At 36.1% G+C, this 21,846-nt stretch overlaps 1 protein-coding gene across 2 annotated transcripts in view; it reads right to left on the bottom strand.

Moving 5' to 3' along the window:
• DNAH6 (dynein axonemal heavy chain 6) overlaps window positions 1–21,846 on the bottom strand; it is a 289,159-nt gene that overhangs the window by 196,902 nt on the left and 70,411 nt on the right. For both annotated transcript variants that reach the window (XM_004005864.5, XM_042246026.1), the window contains exons 16-21: window positions 19,887–20,015; window positions 15,224–15,337; window positions 11,735–11,878; window positions 8,488–8,700; window positions 7,721–7,813; window positions 5,027–5,146 (exon numbers count right to left, since the gene is read on the bottom strand). In XM_004005864.5, the coding sequence (XP_004005913.3) occupies window positions 5,027–5,146; window positions 7,721–7,813; window positions 8,488–8,700; window positions 11,735–11,878; window positions 15,224–15,337; window positions 19,887–20,015 (813 nt within the window). The remainder of the gene's footprint in view (window positions 1–5,026; window positions 5,147–7,720; window positions 7,814–8,487; window positions 8,701–11,734; window positions 11,879–15,223; window positions 15,338–19,886; window positions 20,016–21,846) is intronic.

Here is a 21,846-nt window from a genome sequence, read left to right as displayed (position 1 = left end):
ATTAGCAATGATATGTTAGTTACAGGTATTCGGCAAAATGATTGAGTTAAACCCACAGAAGCATCAATTCTTTTTCAAATTATTTTCCCATCGAGATTATTACAGAATATTGAAATGAGTTTCCTGTGCTGTGTAGTAGGTCCTTGTTGGTTATCTATTTTATTTTTTATTTTTATTTTTTTTTCGTTAAACATGCTTTTAATTGTATAAAATCTCATATTTAAGTAAATGCATTTAAATGACAGTTTTAAAACTGATGAACCCATACAGAGAGTATATTCGTATTTTACTGAACCTTAGTAAAGTATTACTTGTCCTGGCATCTTATTCACATTCTTTAATTACAATATCACTTTGTGATAAATATCACATAGTAAATATTTAATTATAATAAAAAATCCAACTCATTTTCAAAGTAAAAAAGAAATTATTAACTGGACACTGATATCTCATAATACTAAAGACAGAAACATATCTATATCTTAAAAATCACTGGAACTAGGAACTACACTGTCAGGATGATGCGGTATATCAATCTCTTTTTCTTTTCTTCTTATTCTCTTTTCCTTTTATTTTTGTTCTCTTATTTTTGTTTTCTATCATATGTTAGTAAGGGTGGTTTTATCTGCATAATAAGAATCATACCCATTGATGTATTTCAAAGAAAATAATAATCTATTGCTTAATAGCATCTAAAAGTACAAAGCATTTTTGAACTTAATATAAATGTGAAATGTCAGATCAATATGGACATGTAGGTTAATTAAAACATATTTACAGATTGAACATCTGTTCAAAAGTACTGATGGGTTTATATCTAACATATTACATTCAAATACAACTCTTTCATTGGTGATTTATTTTGATTGACAGTATGAAGCACAAAAATGTTTTAACATTTTTCTAAACCATTACGCAATAAGTAATTGATTGAATAATGTTACTTTCTCTAAACATGCCAACTCCATGAATACAAAGCACAAAACTTTTCCATTTTTGTTTTTCTTGTGTTAATAGGGCATTATTTTACAAAGAGTTAGGAAATTACTCAGAATTGAAGAAAAGTACTAAAATAACTATTTTAAATGTTATAACTGTTCATATAATACATTTTATTTATTTATTTTATTTTTTTTTAGTTTTTTATTTTTTAAATTTTAAAATCTTTAATTCTTACATGCGTTCCCAAACATGAACCCCCCTCCCACCTCCCTCCCCATAACATCTCTCTGGGTCATCCCCATGCACCAGCCCCAAGCATGGCATTCTAACATGTATACTATCATGTAAGAATTGAATCGCCAGTCTATGTCTGATGCAGGTTATCTATTTTAAATTCAGTAGTGTGTACATGTCAATCCCAAACTCCCAATCTATCCCTCCCCTGGCCCCCACCCTTTCCCCTCATAATGATAACTTCATTCTCTATGTCCTCACAGCTCCTTTGAAATAACACCTCTTTAAAATACCCAAGATTCATCTCAGCCTAATTCCAACTTATTTTTTGGTATGAGTAGAGTTATAATGAGTCTACTACTGTGTGGTAACCAGAATGGACCCAAAGAAAGAGGATTAAAATGCCCAGAGGAGACATTCTAGGGGGAAGCAAGATGCTTCAAGGAATCTGAAGGGTTGGGAAGCTGTTAAGTTTAGTGATTGTTTCCAAATATATAAAAAGGTTCTTTGCCTCAATGAGGTCTATATTCTTTCCTCTCCTTCCTTTTAAAGAAGAAATATAATTCACTTTCTTCAATTAAAAGAGTAAAACCTGCTTATAACAGAACATGTGGCAAAGACATAAGACTGGGAAGAAGAAGAAAACCATATACTCTCTCTCCTCTCAGAGATGACCACTGTTAATCAAAGACACCACAAGTGCAGGGTCAGATCTAAAGTCTGCAGACCTCACCTTTCCGCTGTGCCTCTTGCCATCACATGTGCAGGCCTGAGATTCGTAAAAGAGCATCTCCCACCTCACTCTAGATTTGGGGGCTATGCCTAAACCCTAATATCCCAGCCACTCCCTGGTTTATTTCAGGTTCATACTTTCTACGCAGTTAATTCTCTGGAGGGTCTCTGTTATTCAGGGATCAGATTATAAGGTGTCCATTGAAGAGGATGGATTCCTGAAAAAGGTCTCTATGAAACAAAGATGAGACAAATTGTCTTTTCCTACTTAGTGCCTGTATTAAGTCACAGATAACTTTTCATATTAGAACATATAGGGAAGTGTCACCCAGGCATGTCTGACTCTTTGTGACCTCCTGGTGGCTCAGAGGTTAAAGCTTCTGCCTGCAATGCGGGAGACCTGGGTTCGATCCCTGGGTCGGGAAGATCCCCTGGAGAAGGAAATGGCAACCCACTCCAGTATTCTTGCCGGGAGAATCCCATGCATGGAGGAGCCTCGTGGGCTACAGTCCACAGGGTTGCAAAGAGTCAGACATGACTGAGCAACTTCACTTTTACTTTCTTTTCACTTTCAGACTGTAGCCCACCAGGCTCCTCTGTCCATGGAATTCTCCAGGAAAAAACACTGGAATGGGTTGGCATTTCCTTCTCCTGGGGATCTTCCTGACCCAGGGATCAAAGGATCTGCCTCCTGCATTTCAGGCAGATTCTTTACTGTCTGAGACACTAGGGAAGCCCCAGAACATAGAGGAATCCAAACACAATTAATTAAGTTTAAAAAAACTGAAGTCGAAGAAAGACATTGGATGGGAAAAAAATTAGAGTAAGTGGGCTTTTTGTTTTATTATGGGATAATCTGAGGTAGAGTAAAATAAAAAGGAAGTGTGTATGAAAGGAAGAGCACCATGGAGACTTCAAGGAATAGTATTCAGTTCAGTTCAGTCGCTCAGTCGTGCCCAACTCTTTGTGACCCCATGAACTGCAGCACACCAGGCCTCCTTGTCCATCACCAACTCCCGGAGTTCACTCAAACTCATGTCTATCGAGTCCGTGATGCCATCCAGCCATCTCATCCTCTGTTGCCCTTTCTCCTACTGCCCCCAATCCCTCCAAGCACCAGAGTCTTTTCCAATGAGTCAACTCTTCACATGAGGTGGCCAAAGTATTGGAGTTTCATCTTTAGCATCATTCCTTCCAAAGAACACCCAGGACTGATCTCCTTTAGAATGGACTGGTTGGATCTCCTTGCAGTCTAAGGGACTTTCAAGAGTCTTCCCCAACAACACACCAAAAGCATCAATTCTTCAGTGCTCAGCCTTCTTCACAGTCCAACTCTCACAACCATGACCACTGGAAAAACCATAGCTTTGACTAGATGGACCTTTGTTGGCAAAGGAATGTCTCTGCTTTTGAATATGCTGTCTAGATTGGTCATAACTTTCCTTCCAAGGAGTAAGTGTCTTTTAATTTCATGGCTGCAGTCACCATCTGCAGTGATTTTGGAGCCCAACAAAATAAAGTCTGACAGTGTTTCCACTGTTTCCCCATCTAGTTCCCATGAAGTGCTGGGACCAGATGCCATGATCTTCGTTTTCTCATTGTTAAGCTTTAAGCCAACTTTTTCACTCTCCTCTTTCACTTTCCTCAAGAGGCTTTTTAGTTCCTCTTCACTTTCTGCCATAAGGGTGGTGTCATCTGCATATCTGAAGTGATTGATATTTCTCTCAGCAATTTTGATTCCAGCTTGTGTTTCTTCTAGCCCAGCGTTTCTCATGATGTACTCTGCATAGAAGTTAAATAAGCAGGATGACAATAGACAGCCTTGACGTACTCCTTTTCCTATTTGGAACCAGTCTGTTGTTCCATGTCCAGTTCTAACTCTTGCTTCCTGACCTGCATACAGATTTATCAAGAGGCAGGTTAGGTGGTCTGATATTCTCATCTCTTTCAGAATTTTCCACAGTTTATTGTGATCCACACAGTCAAAGGCTTTGGCATAGTCAATAAAGAAGAAATAGATGTTTTTCTGGAACTCTCTTGCTTTTTCAATGATCCAGCGGATGTTGGCAATTTGATCTCTGGTTCCTCTGCCTTTTCTAAAACCAGCTTGAACATCAGGAAGTTCACAGTTCACCTATTGCTGAAGCCTGGCTTGGAGAATTTTGAGCATTACTCTACTAGTGTGTGAGCTGAGTGCAATTGTGTGGTAGTTTGAACATTCTTTGGCATTGTCTTTCTTTGGGGTTGGAATGAAAACTGACCTTTTCCAGTCCAGTGGCCACAGCTGAATTTTCCAAACTTGCTGGCATATTGAATGCAGCACTTTCACAGCATCATCTTCCAGGCTTTGAAATAGCTCAGCTGGAATTGCATCACCTCCACTAGCTTTGTTCGTAGTGATGCTTTATGAGCTTGCTGTGATAAGACCCTTAAGGTGGCCCCAGGACCTGGGATTCATGTCCTTGTGTGATCCTCTCCCCCTGAGTGTGGGTGCCACCTGTGACTTGCTTCTAGTTATGGAGAATATGGTAAAGGTAATAGGATATTCACAATTAGGTGTACAGTACAGAAGGCTATAACCTACATCTTGCCTAGAGACTTCCTCTTCCCTGCTTTACTGATGAAACAAGTCATATTGTTGAGGAAGTCCATGGGAAAAACTGAGCAACATGGAGGAGCTGAGCATGGCCTCTGATTGACAGCCAGTGAGAAACTGAAGCCCCTTGTCCTGGAATTGCAAGGAAATGATATCTGTCAGCATCTTCCCTTAGTTGAACCTCTGATTGGAACCCAGTCCTGGCCGGCATCTTGAATGAACCCTTGTGAGACCCTTAAGCATAAGACCCAGTTAAGCCATGAACTCCTGACCCACAGAAACTGTGGGATAATAAATGTATCTTGTTTTATACGACTAATGTTTGTGGTTTTTGTTTCACAGCAATAATAACTAATTATTGATGGTATGATCCATTTTCCTTATATTCTGAGAATAATAAAATGTCAGTAATTGAATCTCATATCTAAACTCTATACTATCTAACCCCAAGTGAACAAATGACTTCTAAGGTCCTGTGACTCCAATTCTCTGAGTCCATGAATTGAAATTATCCTTACTCACCAGTGTTTGATTAAATAAAGCAAGCTGTTTCTGCCATTCGTCTACTCGAGCTTTCAGTGGGCCAACGTAACGTGATGAGGCAATGGTTGCGATGTTGATGGTGCTGTCGTCAAGAAGGACCTTTCAGGAAAGGTGAAGAGAATACGTGCAACGTCGTATGTTAGTGCTCTCAAAGATAATTACAGATATCTAACTCCAAGAGTCTATTTCTTTATTTTTATTTTCACCTAAAAATCTTTATTTTATATTGGAATAGAAATTTCTATTGGATTTACAACACTGTATTAGTTTCAGGTGTACAGCAAAGTGATTCAATTACACACGTACATATATCCATTCTTTTGCAGATTCTTTCCCCATCTAGGTTATACAGAATATTGGGTAGAGTTCCCTGTGCTATACAGTAAGTCCTTGTTGATTATCTATTTCATATATGGTAGTGTGTATATGCTGGGACTTTCCAGGTGGTGCTAATGATAAAGAACCTACCTGCCATTGCAAGTTAGACACAAGAGATGTGGCTTTGATCCCTGGGTCCATGGTGTTGCACAGAGTCGGAGATGACTGAAGTGACTTAGCACACATGCACCCAGTGTGTATATGTTAATTCCAAACCACTTAAAAGTCAGCTTTCTGAATCAACAGCTTAGTCCCACCCATTATTTCTCACCAACCCATTTCCTCTCCTTCTTCCCTTCACCAGGATTTACAACCCACTATGATGTTTTCTTCAGTGTCACCATGGAACTTCTGATTGTCAAATCCTGGCTATTTCTGTCATTATTAATGGCCCACATTTCTGTTTAGCTAAGCCCTTTTCTTCAATCTCCCTCTACAAGTTATCTGGTACTTTACACCACTTTGTCATCCAGGTCTTTATTTCTCAAAGTGCTCAAAACTTGAAAAAGTAGCTGCCTGCTTTATCCAATGAAACATCATTCTCCCTCAATCATCTTGAGGAAGAGGAAAAGTGAACTCATTCATGTCAAGCTCTGGATGATTATAGACAAGTTTTCATCGACCTCCTTCCCCTACTCCTTCTCCATACGCCACAGCAACCCTTGCAGAATATGTACATTTTAAAAAACGTGTCTTCTAATCTAAAGAATTTTCACTATTCTATTTAAATTATAAACTTCTTCAGAGCAGAAGCCCCATCACCTGGTATTACCTGGTCTCATGCTAACTGATTTCCATCTTGGGTCTGCTCTCCCCTGCACCACCCAGAATACTGTCTGGTCTTGCTCTTCTAAACTACACCTGGCAGAGACATTTCATCTCCAATTCTAGTTTGGGGACTCACTAAGAGAATGGGGCTTTACTTTAAAAAAATATTTTATTGAAGTATGATTGATTTACAGTGTTGTTTTAATGTTAGCTATACAGCAAAGTGATTCAATTATACATATACATATATATATATACACACTTTTTCACATTCTTTTCTATTATGACTTATCACAGGATATTGAATATAGTTCCCTGTGTGGGATTTGTTTTCTAAATTGAGTTACAATCCCCATATTCCTGTGCTAAACAAATATGCCTTTGGATATTAAGTCACTAAGAATATTCCAAACACATGGGTTATATTTATCTTCTTTTGCTGTTAATAGAGCATGACCATTTACTCCTAATCTCAAAAATTTCAAGTGAATTTAGCTTCTTAGTGTGCTATAAACATGAAATGCTTATTCATGCTTCTTTGCCTTATTTAAATGGTTTGAAGTGCCTTCTATTCTCATCTATAACTATTAATATCAAACCCTCATATTTTTAAGGTCTAGAATGTCTTGGCTGGTCTAGCAAGGATTCTCTGATCACTTCAGCTACAACTGATCTCTTTGCTATTCCAAATTCTCCAGCAGTTACTGACTACAAGATTTTTAACTCATATATATATGTATAGTTGATAAATGAATATAGAATGAAATAATGGAAACTCCATAATTACCCTAATCTCCTCCTAATTGCCTTTAAAATTCTTAAAATCTTCTTTCGTTCAGTTCAGTTCAGTTCAGTCGCTCAGTCATGTCCGACTCTTTGCGACCCCATGAATCGCAGCACGCCAGGCCTCCCTGTCCACCATCATCTCCCGGAGTCTACTCAAACTCATGTCCATTGAGTTGGTGATGCCATCCAGCCATCTCATACTCTGTTGTCCCCTTTATTAGATGACACTAATTTGCTTAATTTTATTGAAGAGTATTAATGCACATGGAAACTTGTGATACTTTAATGTGTATTCCTTTCCATCTTATGTTTTGATTAAAAGGAAAAAATTATTTATATATATATATGTCATATCTATTGCTTTGATAAGTATTTCATGTACAAGCATTCATGTCCTGGTGGCTCAGTGGTAGAGAGCCTGCCTGCCAACACAAGAGATGTGGGTTTGATCCCTAGGCTGGTAAGATCCCCTGGAGAAGGAAATGACAACCCAGTCCAGTATTCTTGCTGGGGAATCCCATGGACAGAGGTGCCTGGCAGACTACTGTCCATGGGGTCTCAAAAGAGTTGGACATGACTTGACGACTAAACAAATATTCATATTCATATTTTGCCTTATAAATTAGATTTCTCCCTAACAACTTTCATATTTCAGTCCTTCATTATAATCTCCCATAGGATATTTAGGACTAGGTCTGGCAAGAACCTTCACCATAGGTTTCAATAATCCAGTTTACCCACCTGTATATCATCTGTGCCACCCAGGATAAACACATCTTTGGAGTCACGGTGAGGCAAGACAACAAATTCAGTTGTTTTCCAAGAATCCTCCACCTAGGAGATTGGTCAAGTCTTAGTATATCTCAGTTCATTTACTTTTAGGTTGATAAATGAATATGGAATGAAATAATGGAAAACTCCATAATTATCCTAATCTCCTAATTGCCTTAAAATTCTTAAAATCCTCTTCTCCACTAGGTGGCACTTATTTGCTTAATTTTATTGAAGAGCATTAATACATATGAAAACTTGTGATACTTTAATGTGTATTCCTTCCCATTTTATGCCTTGATTAAAAGGAAAAAAATCTTTTTACATAGATCCTTGGTAGATGTGTATTTTTAGAGTAAGGAGGTTAAACATCCTAACGAAAGAAATCTTCTCAATGTGCTTTTGAAGCATTTCATAGAGTTAGTCTTCTCTAATATGTACTTTGAAAGATAATATATTTTGGCATAAGAGATCTTCCTTGGTGTATGGTTCTTTATACAAAGCATGCAAATGTGTTGCCATCAAGTTCCTGTTGGAGTACAAGCTAAGCAGAAAGAAGATATGTATAGTGGTGATAACAATAATAAAGATAATAAATGTAAAGAAACAGCAGAAAGATAACTGATAATGAGAAGGTGGAACTTGCAATGTTGACAAACAAAGTTCATAATCTTCCCACTGAATATGAAAACCTTTGTATCTCAAGACCCTCAGAATACACATTTTTTCAGGTTTACCTTTTTAAGGATTGTTTCTAAGGCAGCTTCTCCAGAAGCCTGTCCAGAAATGTCCTGAATTTCTTGGCCAAAGTCAAAAACATGTAACTCAATGAGCTTCTCCAGGGTTAACGGAACTTCAAGGTCCACTAGGGTGGCATCAACTGTTTGTTCAATAGCTGCCCAATGTCTAGGCTTCAGAGTTGGGTTCCTCAGGTCAATGATAACTGGAAGCTGGAAAACACACACTCTCTGAGGCACCACTCTTTTTATCCTAAAAAATACAGTCCCATTTGGGCATGTAAAAAGCTGGAAAGAACACCTCTGATGTGTGTAAACAATGAAAAATCTGGACAAACTGCAAATTAATGACTTGTATTGAATCCATCAGAAAAGTGAGGTTGCAGCCAAACCAGCTAACTCAAAATTTAGAGACACTGGTATCCATAGTTTTCTCCACAGAAAGAAGTTTCTGAGAATTTGTTTACCAAGGAGAGATACCTTGGGTTGCCATTTAAGCTCGTTAGAAGATGTAGCTGAATTTAAAAAATAAATTGCTAAGACTGAGTGTAGGGTAGCATGAGAGTGTGAAGTCTCAGGGGCAACAAATACATAGAGGGGTTCACAGAGAAGATTGGAAGAACCCTAAGAAAGCCTATCTTACGGGATGGTCAGAAACATGCAAGTAAAGAGATAATAAGAAAATACTTTTACATTGCTGGAAGAAAACATAAAATCTGCCAACTCAGAATTATATGCCAGTGAAAATATCATTTAAAATAAAGGATAAAGACACAAATTTGAGCAGCTCATTGCCAGCATACCTACTCAATAAGAAATATTAAAGGAAGTTCGTCAGGCAGCATGAACACTATGAGTCAGAAATTTAGATCTCTACAAAGAAATGAAGAATATTGAAAATGGAATACATGTAAAATAAATTTCACTTTATTTCCCATTTTTATTCCTTAAAATGTAACTATATAAAACAAAAATAGCAGCAACATGTTGTGTTCATACTACATATAAAAGTAAAATACATGACAACATTAATACAAAAGATGAGAGGGAGGAATGGGGAATATGGTATTATAAAATCTTTATACTCTACATTAAGCAGTATAATATTGTTTGAAGGTTGATTTGGATTAAGTGAAAATCTAAAAACCGGTGTGAACAATAATTCCATGGAGAAGATAAAATGGAGTAAAACAACATATACAATTAAATCAAGAGAGGGAAAAAAAGAGGAAAAAAGAAACAACAAACAAATAAAAAACCCAGCATGATAGCATTTTTAAACCAATCACATCAATAATGTTTTAAATATGAATGGTCTAAACATGTTAGTTAAAAGACTTAAAAATCAGATTGTATAAAAAATCAGGAACCAATTATGCACTGTTCAAGAAATCCACTTTAAATATAAAGACAAAAATTAAAAATAAAAAGATGGAGAAAGTCATATCATGCAAATTCTAAAAGAAAGCTATACTATATATACAAATTAATATATAATTGTATTAATTTTGACAATTCAGTCTTTAGAACAAGAAATCTTATAAAAAATCAATGAAGCCTCTCAGAAAACTAGGAAACTTTGTTATCTTAATATAAGGCATCTATAAAAATATTTGACTAAAATCATACTTAAAAAGAGATTGAATGTTTCCCCTTTAAGATCAGGCACAGGACAAGGATGTTTTCTCTCATTACTCCTATTCAATATTGTATAGAAAATCCTGCCCAGTGCAAGAAGGCAAGAAAAAGAAAGAAAAGACACACAGATTATAAATGAATAAATAAAATTGTCTCTATTCACAGCTGAAGTAATTTTCTATGTTTATAATTCTGAATAATGTACAAAAGCTCCTAAAATTAAAAAGCGAATTTAGCAAGATTACAGGATATAAGATCAATATACAAAGGTCAACAGTATTCCTACCTACCAGAAATGAACAATTAGAATTTGAAATTAAAAGCAATATCATTTAAGATAACATAAAAGAATAGTTTTAAATCTAACAAAGTATGTGCATAATCTGTATGCTGAAAATTACAAAACATGGAAAATTTAAGAAGATCTAACTAAATGAAGGGATAGGCTGGTAGGAAATTAGAAAATTCTATCTTGTGAAGATGTCAGTTCTCCTCAAAATGATCTATTGATTTAACACAGTCTCTCCCAAAATCCAAGCAATTTGTTGTACATATTGATAAGCTCATTGTAACATTTATATGGAAAAGTGAAAGAATTTGGACTGACAAAATTGTGAAAAGAAGAACAATGAAGAACTTAAACTACCCGATTTCAAGGTTTTCCAGCTATAGTTACCAACACAGTGTGGTACTGGTGAAAGAACAGACTTACAGAGCAACAAAATAGAATAAAGTATTCAGCAACAGACTAAAAAATATAGTTGGCTGATTTTCCCCAAAGATGCAAAGACAGTCAATGGAGAAAGAATACTCTTATCAAATAATGGTGTTGGATCAACTGAATATCTACCTGCAAAATGTAAATAACGTAAAATAAGTCATATACCTTAATTTAAAAAAAGCAAAACTATAAAACTTCCAGAAGGAAATACAAGAGAAAATTTGTGTGATCTTTAGGTTTGGCAAAAAGTTGTCAGATACTAACTAAAAAAGTAATATGTAAGAGAACAAATATATTAATAGGACTTGATTCAAATTTAAGCCTGTTGTTCTGTGAAAGTCACTATTTATGGACTAAAGTCACTGACTGGGAAAAACATTTTCAAGTTACATATTTGAAAAATGATTTATATCAGACTGTATAAAAAAGTCTTAAAATTCACTAATAACAAAACAAGCCAATTAAAAATTGAGCTAATAGCCAGACAGACATTTCAGCAAAGAAGGTGGATGAATGGCAAATAGACATGGGCAAAGATGATCAACATCACTAATCATTAGAAAAGTGTAAATCACCATTATGAGATATTACTACACATTATTAGAATAGTTAAAAAACAAAACAAACCAAAATTTTAAAGAACTCCTTATTGATAACAAGTGCTAGTGAGGATGAGAAACAGCTAGAATTCTCATACTACTCAGTTGCATGATTTGGCCAGCTAAGGAGAAGGATGCAGTTTGTGCCTCTGCAGTAACTGAATTTGTCTGTTGCTTCTTCTCTCTGCAAAGATAATTTAAACAAGGAAGAATTCCTGGCTTTGGTCTCATTAGCCTCAAGTATAAATGATTGACCTGGAGTTTCTGAGATAATTTCATCCAAGCTTACCTTTTCTTTCATTTTTTCCACCTTACTTTTTAGCTGGGGCACGACACTGTTGGGTGGCAAGCCTTTTTCCAACTGAGTCACAAATTTGGCATATTTAGAAACTTGACCATTTAGAAATTCTGGATCCAAGGAGTCAAATTTGGACTATGAAAATTAGGGGGAAAGAAGTTAAGACATATGGTAAAAGGCAAACTTGAAATAGTAAAAATTTCTTTACTCAGATTTTCTGGTAGCTATGTTGTCAAATCAAGTCAACTTTACACTTTTTTAAATGGCTCTACGTATGAAGATTTCTAATAGTAGATCAGGCATTGTTTATTACTTTCATGTCCTTTTCTCACATACCATCAAATGCAGTATTGCAATCCCTATAATTTATTCCTTAGGGCCAATCACTGTAAAGTTGCAAATAGCTAATTTTTATTCTTGTGACCTACAAACTTCTTACCCAGTAGTTTCCTATTATATTTGATTATGTACCCCTTTAATGTAACTTATTTAAACATGCACTTCAATGTATGCATGTATCTATAAATATATCTATCAGTTACATAAACATGTAAGTGTATACATATCATCTCGGATGGTCATATGGATTGAAGGCAATAGAAAATTTATAAAAATGAAAAGATATTTGATGCCCATAGATGGGAAGAATTAATATTGTTAAGATGTTTATACCACCTAAAACAATCTACAGATTCAATACGATCCTTATAAAAATTCCAGTGGCTTTTTTTTCACGCAAATACAACAAACAATCCTAAAATTTGTATGGAATCACAAAAGACCCTGAATAGCCAAAACAATTTTGAGAAAGAAAAACAAAGATAGAGGTATCAACCCCTTGATTTCAGACTATGTTCCAAAGTTACAGTCATCAAAACAGTATGGTACTAGCACAAAAACAGACACATAGATTAATGGAACAGAAACAAACCCACACATATATGGTCAATTAATTTACAACAAAAGAGTCAAGAATATATAATGTAGAAAGGATAGTCTCCTCAATAAATGGTGTTGGGAAAATTGGATAGCCACAGGCAAAAACAAAGTAATGAAATTGAATCACACACAAAAATAACTCAAAATGGACTAAAGATCTGAATATAAGACCCAAAACTTAAAAACTCCTAAAAGAAAACATAGGTATTAAGTTATTTGAGAAGGGTCTTGGCAATGATATTTTGGATTTAACACTGAAAGCAAAGGCAAAAAAGCAAAATAACAAATGAGAATCTAACTAAAAGGCTTCTGCCCAGCAAACCATCCACAAAAGAAAAAGTCAATCGATTTAATGGGAGAAAATGTTAGCAAATTATATATCTGATAAGGGGCTAATATCCAGAACTCATATAATTCAATAGCAGAAAAACAAATTACCTGATTAAAAGTGGGCAGAGGAGCTGAATAAACATTTCTCCAAAAAAGATGTAACAGGTATCCAACCGGTACATGAAAAGATACTCAACATCACTAACCATTGGGAAATTAAAATGAAACCACAATGAAATAAAACCTCATACCTGTTAGAATGGCTAGTAACAGAAAGACAAAAAATAACCAGTGGAGAAAAGATATGGAGAAAAATGAATACTTGTGCTCTGCTGGTAGAAATGTAAATCGGCACAACCACTATGAAAAACAGTATTAAGATTCCTCAAATGATTAAAAATAGAACTACCATATGACTCAGCAATTCCATTTCTGGACTTTTATCCTAAGAAAACAAAAACACTGATTTGAAAAGACATATTCATAGTGGCATTATTTACAATCGCCAAGAGAAAAAGACAACCTAAGTGTGTTCACCAATGGATGAATGGATGAAGAAAATGTGTTATATGTATACAATGGACTATTATTCCACCATAAAAAGAATGAAACTTTATCATTTTGGCAACATGGATGGACCATGAGGGCTTTAGGTAAAGTGAAATAAATCGGACCAAGAAAAATATCATATAATCTCACTTAAATGTGGAATCTAACGAAACAAAGCAAGAGTCTAAAGTAAAACAACTAAAACAGAATAGATTGGTGGTTTCCAGAGAAAAGGGGTGGGTAGATGTAACGAGTGAAGGAGGTCAAAAGGTACAAACTTCTAATTATAAAATAAATAAATCATGGGAATGTAATGTACAGAATAGTGACTAGTTAATAACACTGTATTGCATATTTGAAAGTTTCTAAAAGAATAGATCTTGAAAGTTCTCATAAGAAAAAAATTATAGTTGTGAATGGTAACAAATGTTAACTAGACTCACTGAGCTGATCACTTTACAATATACACAAATATAGGATCATCATTTATACACCTGGAACCAATACAGTGTGTCAGATATGCCTCAACTAAAAATTTATAAACATTCATTTTCCCCTAGATACAATGTCTACTTTTTGTGCACTTCCTGGGTAAATTTGTCCCACTTCAGAAGCCACTGCCCTAATCTCTGGTGGGAATCAGAGCGCTTTCTAAGCTTCCTCTTTACTACTCAGGAGCATTTTCTACTTCTGAGATAACCGATAAATGAGTTATACAACAGCATTTAAAATTCTCTGTTATAATAGCATATATATGTTTGTTTGTTTTTTGCTTTCTTCACCAAAAGGTAAATTCTGTGAGAGTTTAGACTCTGTTCTTTTTATTCTCCACTGCTATCCACTGTGTCCAGAACATTATCTAGGAATCATTCTTGTGTCACTGTGGTTTAACCTAGATGTGTGACTTCTAATTTTGGGTACCAGCACAGGGAAGCTGAACCAGCAAATGTAAAGCAATATTTGTGAAGCTCATGGTATTTCTAGTATGAGCATATCACACTGGAAAGAATAGAAGGTCATATATTCTGTCTCCTAGAGGATTAATCCTTGTTAATGTTTGAATACAAGAGTAGACCCTAAGAACCAAACCCTATGATACTTGTCTCCCCTTGCGATACTTGTCCCCCTAGTTTACTATGATTAGAATTTACTATTGAACTCTCAAAGAAATAACCTAGATCTCATTACCATGATCCTATTTTATCACAGAGGAAAAGAAATGGCTTCCTTAAAAAAAAAAAGACAATAAAAACAGAACCTCAGCAAACAGAAATCTAATGTTGCAGATCATAAATAAAATTCTATGATCTTTAATAACACTTGGCTGTATGTATCAGGACAACACTGTATTCAGAAACCACAAAGCAGTTAAATGCCATATGGTGAGGTCCTTTGATCCCTCCTTCATTTAATGTTCTTAAACAGAGGACCTGAGAAGCCTGCCTTAAATAAAGCATTCTTCTCTGTGGTACTTAAAGATTTGTGTAGCAGAAAGACCTCTCTGCATTTCACTGGAAAGCTGATAAATTTCCACAAAATTATAATATTGCATATTTTACTGAAATATACCAGATTATTTAAAAACTATAATGCACACTACCATGATTTTAAAATTAAATAATATATGAATGATTTAAGAATTAAGAGTTTTTCTTTTTTTACCTTTAACCATTCTTGCTGGAGTTGATCCCATTCAGATAAAGAATCCCAGAGCAATTGTTTAAGCTTCAATTCAGCACTAACTTCTTCCAAAGCATCAAACTTGGACACTTCTACCTTTAAAAATATAATAAGCAAAATGTACAATTTAATTTTCAGATATAGAGATCTTATGTTATCTTCCTATTAGTAATTTTTGTTTTTTCATTTGTAAAAAACAAGTGACAAAACCCCACATACATTCAAATTTCTATTTGAGGGACAAAATATAACTTTATATATCCTTAGAACTTAGAAATTCTCAAAAGACACAAATATTACAGAGGTTTAAGGGCATTTTCTCTTAAGTTGGGTCATATCTGAATGGTTTTTCACATATACAAATGAGTCCTCAGAGGCATCTATATCCTTTCAGTTCAGTTCAGTGCAGTTCAGTCAATCAGTCATGTCTGACTCTTTGCGACCCCATGGACTGCAGCACACCTGGCCTCCCTGTCCATCACCAACTCCCGCCATTTATTCAAACCCATGTCCAATGAGTCAGTGATGCCGTCCAACCATCTCATCCATTGTTGTCCCCTTCTCCTCCCACCTTCAATCTTTCCCAGCATCAGGGTCTTTTCAAATGAGTCAGTTCTTCAAATCAGGTGGCCAAAGTATTGGAGCTTCAGCTTCAACATCAGTCCTTCCAATGAATATTCAGGACTGATTTCCTTTAGGATGGACTGGTTGGATCTCCTTGCAGTCCAAGAGAGTCTCAAGAATCTTCTCCAACACCACAGTTCAAAAGCATCAATTCTTCGGCACTCAGCTTTCTTCACAGTCCAACTCTCACATCCATACATGACTACTGGAAAAACCATAGCTTTGACTAGATGGACCTTTGTTGGGAAAGTAATGTCTCTGCTTTTTAATATGCTGTCTAGGTTGGCCATACTTTTCTTCCAAGAAGCAAGCATCTTTTAATTTCATGGCTGCAGTCACCATCTGCAGTGATTTTGGAGCCCCCAAAAATAAAGTCTCTCACCGTTTCCACTGTTTCCCCATCAATTTGCCATGAAGTGATGGGATTGGGTGTCATAATCTTAGTTTTCTGAATGTTGAGTTTTAAATCAACTTTTTCATTCTTCTCTTTCACTTTCATCAAGAGGCTCTTTAGTTCTTCTTTGCTTTATGCAATGGTGGCATCATCTGCGTGTCTGAGGTTATTGATATTTCTCCCGGCAATCTTGATTCCAGCTTGTGCTTCATCCAGCCCAGGTTTCTCGTGATGTACTCTGCATAGAAGTTAAATCATCAGGGTGACAGTATACAGCCTTGAAGTACTCCTTTCCTGATTTAGAACCAGTCTGTTGTTCTATGTCCAGTTCTAATTGTTGCTTCCTGACCTGCATACAGATTTCTCAAGAGGGATGTCAGGTGGTCTGGTATTCCCATCTCTTTCAGAATTTTCCACAGTTTGTATGATCCACACAGTCAAAGGCTTTGGCGTAGTCAATAAAACAGAGGTAGATGTTTTTCTGGAACTCTCTTGTTTTTTTGATGATCCAATGGATGAGGGATCCTATATCCTTTAGGGCTTATATGTAGATGATGGAAGAGGGATGATAGAAGATGGGGAGAATTTTTGTGTGGCAGTTGGTGCAGGGGATGGGGAGATTTAAGATGGAGAGAACATTCTAGTTTCTCACCTATTTCTAACCTAATGGACTGATTACGAACCCTATAGAGAGAAAGGTTCCAAGAAAATCTAAAGAAGCCGTTTTCATGGCTTGGAGATTAGTTGCACAGAAACTATGAACCTTGAGATAAGCCAAGATTTCAAACATTCCATAGAACAGCAGTAAAATACACACTCTTATCAAGAGCAGTCAGAACATTCCCCAGGATAAATCATCTGACAGGGCACAAAACAAGTCTTAACAAGTTTAAGAAGATTGAAATCATACCAAGTATTTCTTTTAGCCACAGTGGTATGAAACTAGAAATCAACAACAGCAGGAAAGGTGGAAAATTTACAAATGCGTGAAAACTAAACAACACAATCCTGAACAACTGATGAGTTAAAGAGGAAATTAAAGGGAAATAAAACAAATGAAAGTGGAAACAGCACACTATAACCTATGAGATGCTGCACAAGCAGTTACGAGAGGTGAGTTTATAGTGATAAATGGAAATATTAAGAAAATAGAAAGATTTCAAATAACACAACTTTACACATCAAAGAGTTAGAAAAAAGAGAACAAGCTAGCCCAACATTGTCAGAAGAAAGGAAGTAAGTTCATAGTGGAAATAAATAAAATAGGGATCAGAAGAATAATAGAAAAGATCAATGAAACTAAAAAGCATTTTTAAAAAGACAAATCTTTAGCTAGAACAAGAAAAAAAGGGAGGTGACTCAAATAAAATCAGAAATGAAAAGGATACATTACAACTTACACCATAGAAATACATATGATCTTATGCCTGCATGCATGCTCAGTCATGTCAAACTCGTTGTGACATGTCCAACTGTAGCCCACCAGTCTCCTCTGTCCATGGGGTTTCCCAGGTAAGAATACTGGAGTGGGTTGCCATTTCCTTCTCAGGGGGATCTTCCTGAGCCAGGGATCAAACCCATGTCTCCTGCACTGGCAGGAGGATTCTTTACTACTGAGCCACATAGGAAGCCATATCATAAGAGATTACTATGAAAAAGTAACTGTACACCAACAAACTGGTTAACTTAGAAGCAGTGCATAAATTCCTAGAAACATATAACCTATTAAGACTGAATCAGGAAGGAACAGAAAAATAAGGAGTAAGGAGATCAAATCAGATATCAAAAACCTCCCAGCACAGAAAAGCCCAGGACCAGATGACTTCACTGGTAAATTCTACCAAACATCTATGGTGGGGGCGGGGGGGAAGAATTAATGGCAATCTTTCTCAAACCTTTCCAGAACATTAAAGAGGTGGGAACACGTCCCAACTCATTTTACAAGGCTAGCATTACCCTGACAATAGGGATCTAGCCTTGTCTTCATTAAGAATTAAAAATGATTTCCTACACCTCTTAGGCCTTCACTCCTGACCCCCTAATAACCAAGAGCTGGAGAGGAAGGTTGGATACGAGGTCATCCTATGCTATGCGGTCACTCAGTCATGTCTGACTTTTTGTGACCCCATGGACTATAGTCCCCCAGGCTCCTCTGTCCATGGGGATTCTCTAGGCAAAAATACTGGAGTAAGTTGCCATGCCCTCCCCCAGGGGATCTTCCCAACCCAGGATTGAACCCAGGTCTCCCACAGTACAGGCAGTTCCTTTACCATCTGAGCCACCAGGGAAGCCTGAGGTCATCCTAAAGAATCATAAAATATAGATATGGAGTCTGGAAGGAGGGAAACACACTTCTATTTCAGGCTCTGGTTCAAGCTACACTATTCTTCCTGACCCAAAGGAGTGCTTACCTGGTATAGCTTTTTATCAGGTAATGTTTCATCCATAGTTGCCTTCCTACCTCACACTTTCCTGTCTTATATGTCAGTTAATTCAATCTGGGAACAACTTTGAACCATAATTGTCTCACGCACAAACTTCCTGCCTCAGGTATTATGTCAGCTGTACTTTCTAGTGCCCAGGTTATTATTTTGCAGGTTGCTCTACCAAGCCTCAGGTCTGGAGTGGAGACCTGCTCAGGTCTCAGAGCCCTCAGACCACTTTCTGGTCATCCATTTGGGGCTCTGAAAGAAATGGATGCATCTCCATGTGATGTCTAGACACATCTCTGAAATTTAGGGGAGACTATTAACACTCCTTCATTGCTGGTGGCCTCTGGTTTTGGTCTCAGGAATCTTTCCTATTTGCTTTTCTCTTTGTTCTCTCTAATAGCTATTCTGATACTTTGGCTCTAATACTTTGGCTACCTGATATGAAGAGCCTACTCATTGGAAAAGACCTTGATGCTGGGAAAGATTGAAGACAAAAGAAGGGGGTGACCAAGGATGATATAGTTAGATGGCATCACCAACTCAATGGACATGAATCTGAGCAGGAGACAGTGGAGGACAGAGGAGCCTGGCATGCTGCAGTCCATGGATTCACAAAGAGCTGGACGTGACCTAGTGACCGGACAACAACAATATCTGTTCAGAGCACTTATAACTCTCACTCATTTCTTTTCATTTTGGGGGGGGGCATATCATTTAGCTTTTTAATTTTGGGGGATCCATCTTTTCCCTGGCTCAGTCAAATTCTCTTCTTTCATCAAACTGGCACATCGAAACCAGAGCAAATGAGGCAATATTGATGGAGTCAATAATATACACATGAATGAATGTAAAAGAAGCTAGAATATTAAGAAAGAATCAAGGGGTTTCAACTGATTACATTTAAAAACCCACACGCATTTTAACATAGAAACTACAGTTCCTGGTCTGAGTATTTGTCTATAATTCACAATTACTTTTTAATAAATAAAGATACTTTTTCTCTCATGTGTCCTAATCTTTAAACACTTCAAAGACAGAGAATATACCATATTTTGTATTTCAGATTATTCCAGTGCAGTGACTGGCATATAGGTGTCTAAACGTTGAGTGTTATTGAAAATGAGTGCATCAGTGTCACTTCTGTGCATACACAAAGATATATTTAATAGTTCTATATTTTAAGAACAGTCATTACCTTAAAATTCTTCTGATAGGATTTATATTGAAAAGCACGTTTTTGAAGATCATCCAGAACTAACAGCAGTTCATTCAACATGACCTTTATTTTCTCTTGGTCAGCATTAATGTCCAAAATCTGTGGATCCTGTAAAATTAAGATAGCTTTTGATTAGCCATTCCTATTTTTTGATGTATGCTATCAAATTACATGAATAAACATTTTTGAAACATATTTTTGCTAATTCCCTTTTCACTCTAATTTTTAGAAAATATATGAAAATGGTTGCTTTTCTTGAATTTTAAAACAATGCAGATACATTGTAAAAAGTACAGAAATGTATAAGGAAGTACTATGGGGATAATATAATTTTTAAGGAGTACCTAGTGCATTTTGCTTCATCTTCTTTCCTATATTACATTTTTTTTTCAACAAACAAGACTTCAGTTAAGGAGAGGTGAATGCAATATGGAAAAGAATGAAGGGAATATAAGGAAAATTATCATTTTACAGTAAAGGGATGATTATAATTTACAACAAAGGTAGCATTCTATTTGATTGAAGTTCATAAATAGGCAAAAGCAATTTATGGCTTTAGAATTCAGGGTAGTGGTTGCTTTTGGAAAGGAAGGAAAGGTTAGTGACTAGAGGGCACCCTACGGATACCAAGAACAGCTCTTGACTTGAGCAGTAAGCATATGGATGTGTTCACTTTCTGAGAACTCACTGAGTTGTACAGTTGTTACAGTTATGTACAGCTTTCTCTTGCAAAACACAAAAACACTTCAGTGTAAAAGCAATGCAAAGTCCTTTAGACTAAAAGTTGACATATAATAAGTACACAATAAATGTTAGCTACTTTTAGCCATGTCAACACATATAAATGCATGTTGTAATCTTCAACATCGGTATTGTATTCCTTTGAGTAGAAGTACCTCAACACATTTTATTATTCTGTTGAAGGACACTGAGTTTTTCCCATTTTTTTTCTGATTTGATCATAAGTTTATATGGTTTTGGGCTTCCCTAGTGGCTCAGCTGGTAAAGAATCCGTCTGCAATGTGGGAGACCTGGGTTCGACCCCTGGCTTGGGAAGATCCCCTGGAGAAGGTAATGGCTACCCACTGCAGTATTCTGGCCTGGAGAATTCCATGGACTCTATAGTCCATGGGGTCACAAAGAATCAGACACAACTGAGCAACTTTCACTTTCACTTCACTTTATATTGCTTTAAACTTTTGGGATAAGATTTAGTCAGTGTTAATAATTAAAGAGTAGATCATTATTATATGATATATTTTCACGTTTGCTTCAGTTAAGAATTATCCAGATGTCTATTCTATGGCATTGAAACATATATATTATCATATGTGAAATGAATCGCCAGTCCAGGTTCGACGCATGATACAGGATGCTCGGGGCTGGTGCACTGGGATGACCCAGAGAGATGGGATGGGGAGGGAGGTGGGAGGGAGGTTCAGGATGGGGAACACATGTACAGCCATGGTGGATTCATGTCAATATATGGCAAAACCAATACAATATTGTAAAGTAATTAGCATCCAATTAAAATAATAAATTTATATTAAAAAATAAAGTAAGAATGAAAAAAAAGATATCTAGTCTAAGTTCTTAAAAAGTTCCTTTTATATCTTTAGGATAGCAAAATTGGTGCAAGTTATTCAAACATTCTTTATCACTTATTAATTTATACTCTGCCTCTTTCTAAGAGGGAATTTTCTAACATGTGACTAATAAAACTCTAAAATTGTGAATAGCTATAAAATATGCTAATAGGATGTAAAAACACTAATTTCAAAATAATAAATGGAAGCTAGGAAAAAGAGAATTCACTACTATTGAACTGAGTTTTTCCCACTTTTTTCTGATTTGACCATAATACTTAAAAATTTTTTTAAATTTAATTGGAGGATAATTACTTTACAATTTTGTGATGGTTTTTGCCATACATCACCAT

The sequence above is a fragment of the Ovis aries genome, chromosome 3, assembly GCF_016772045.2.
Source record: "Ovis aries strain OAR_USU_Benz2616 breed Rambouillet chromosome 3, ARS-UI_Ramb_v3.0, whole genome shotgun sequence".
Taxonomy (NCBI): domain Eukaryota; kingdom Metazoa; phylum Chordata; class Mammalia; order Artiodactyla; family Bovidae; genus Ovis; species Ovis aries.
This window is presented reverse-complemented; position numbering and strand designations above follow the sequence as displayed.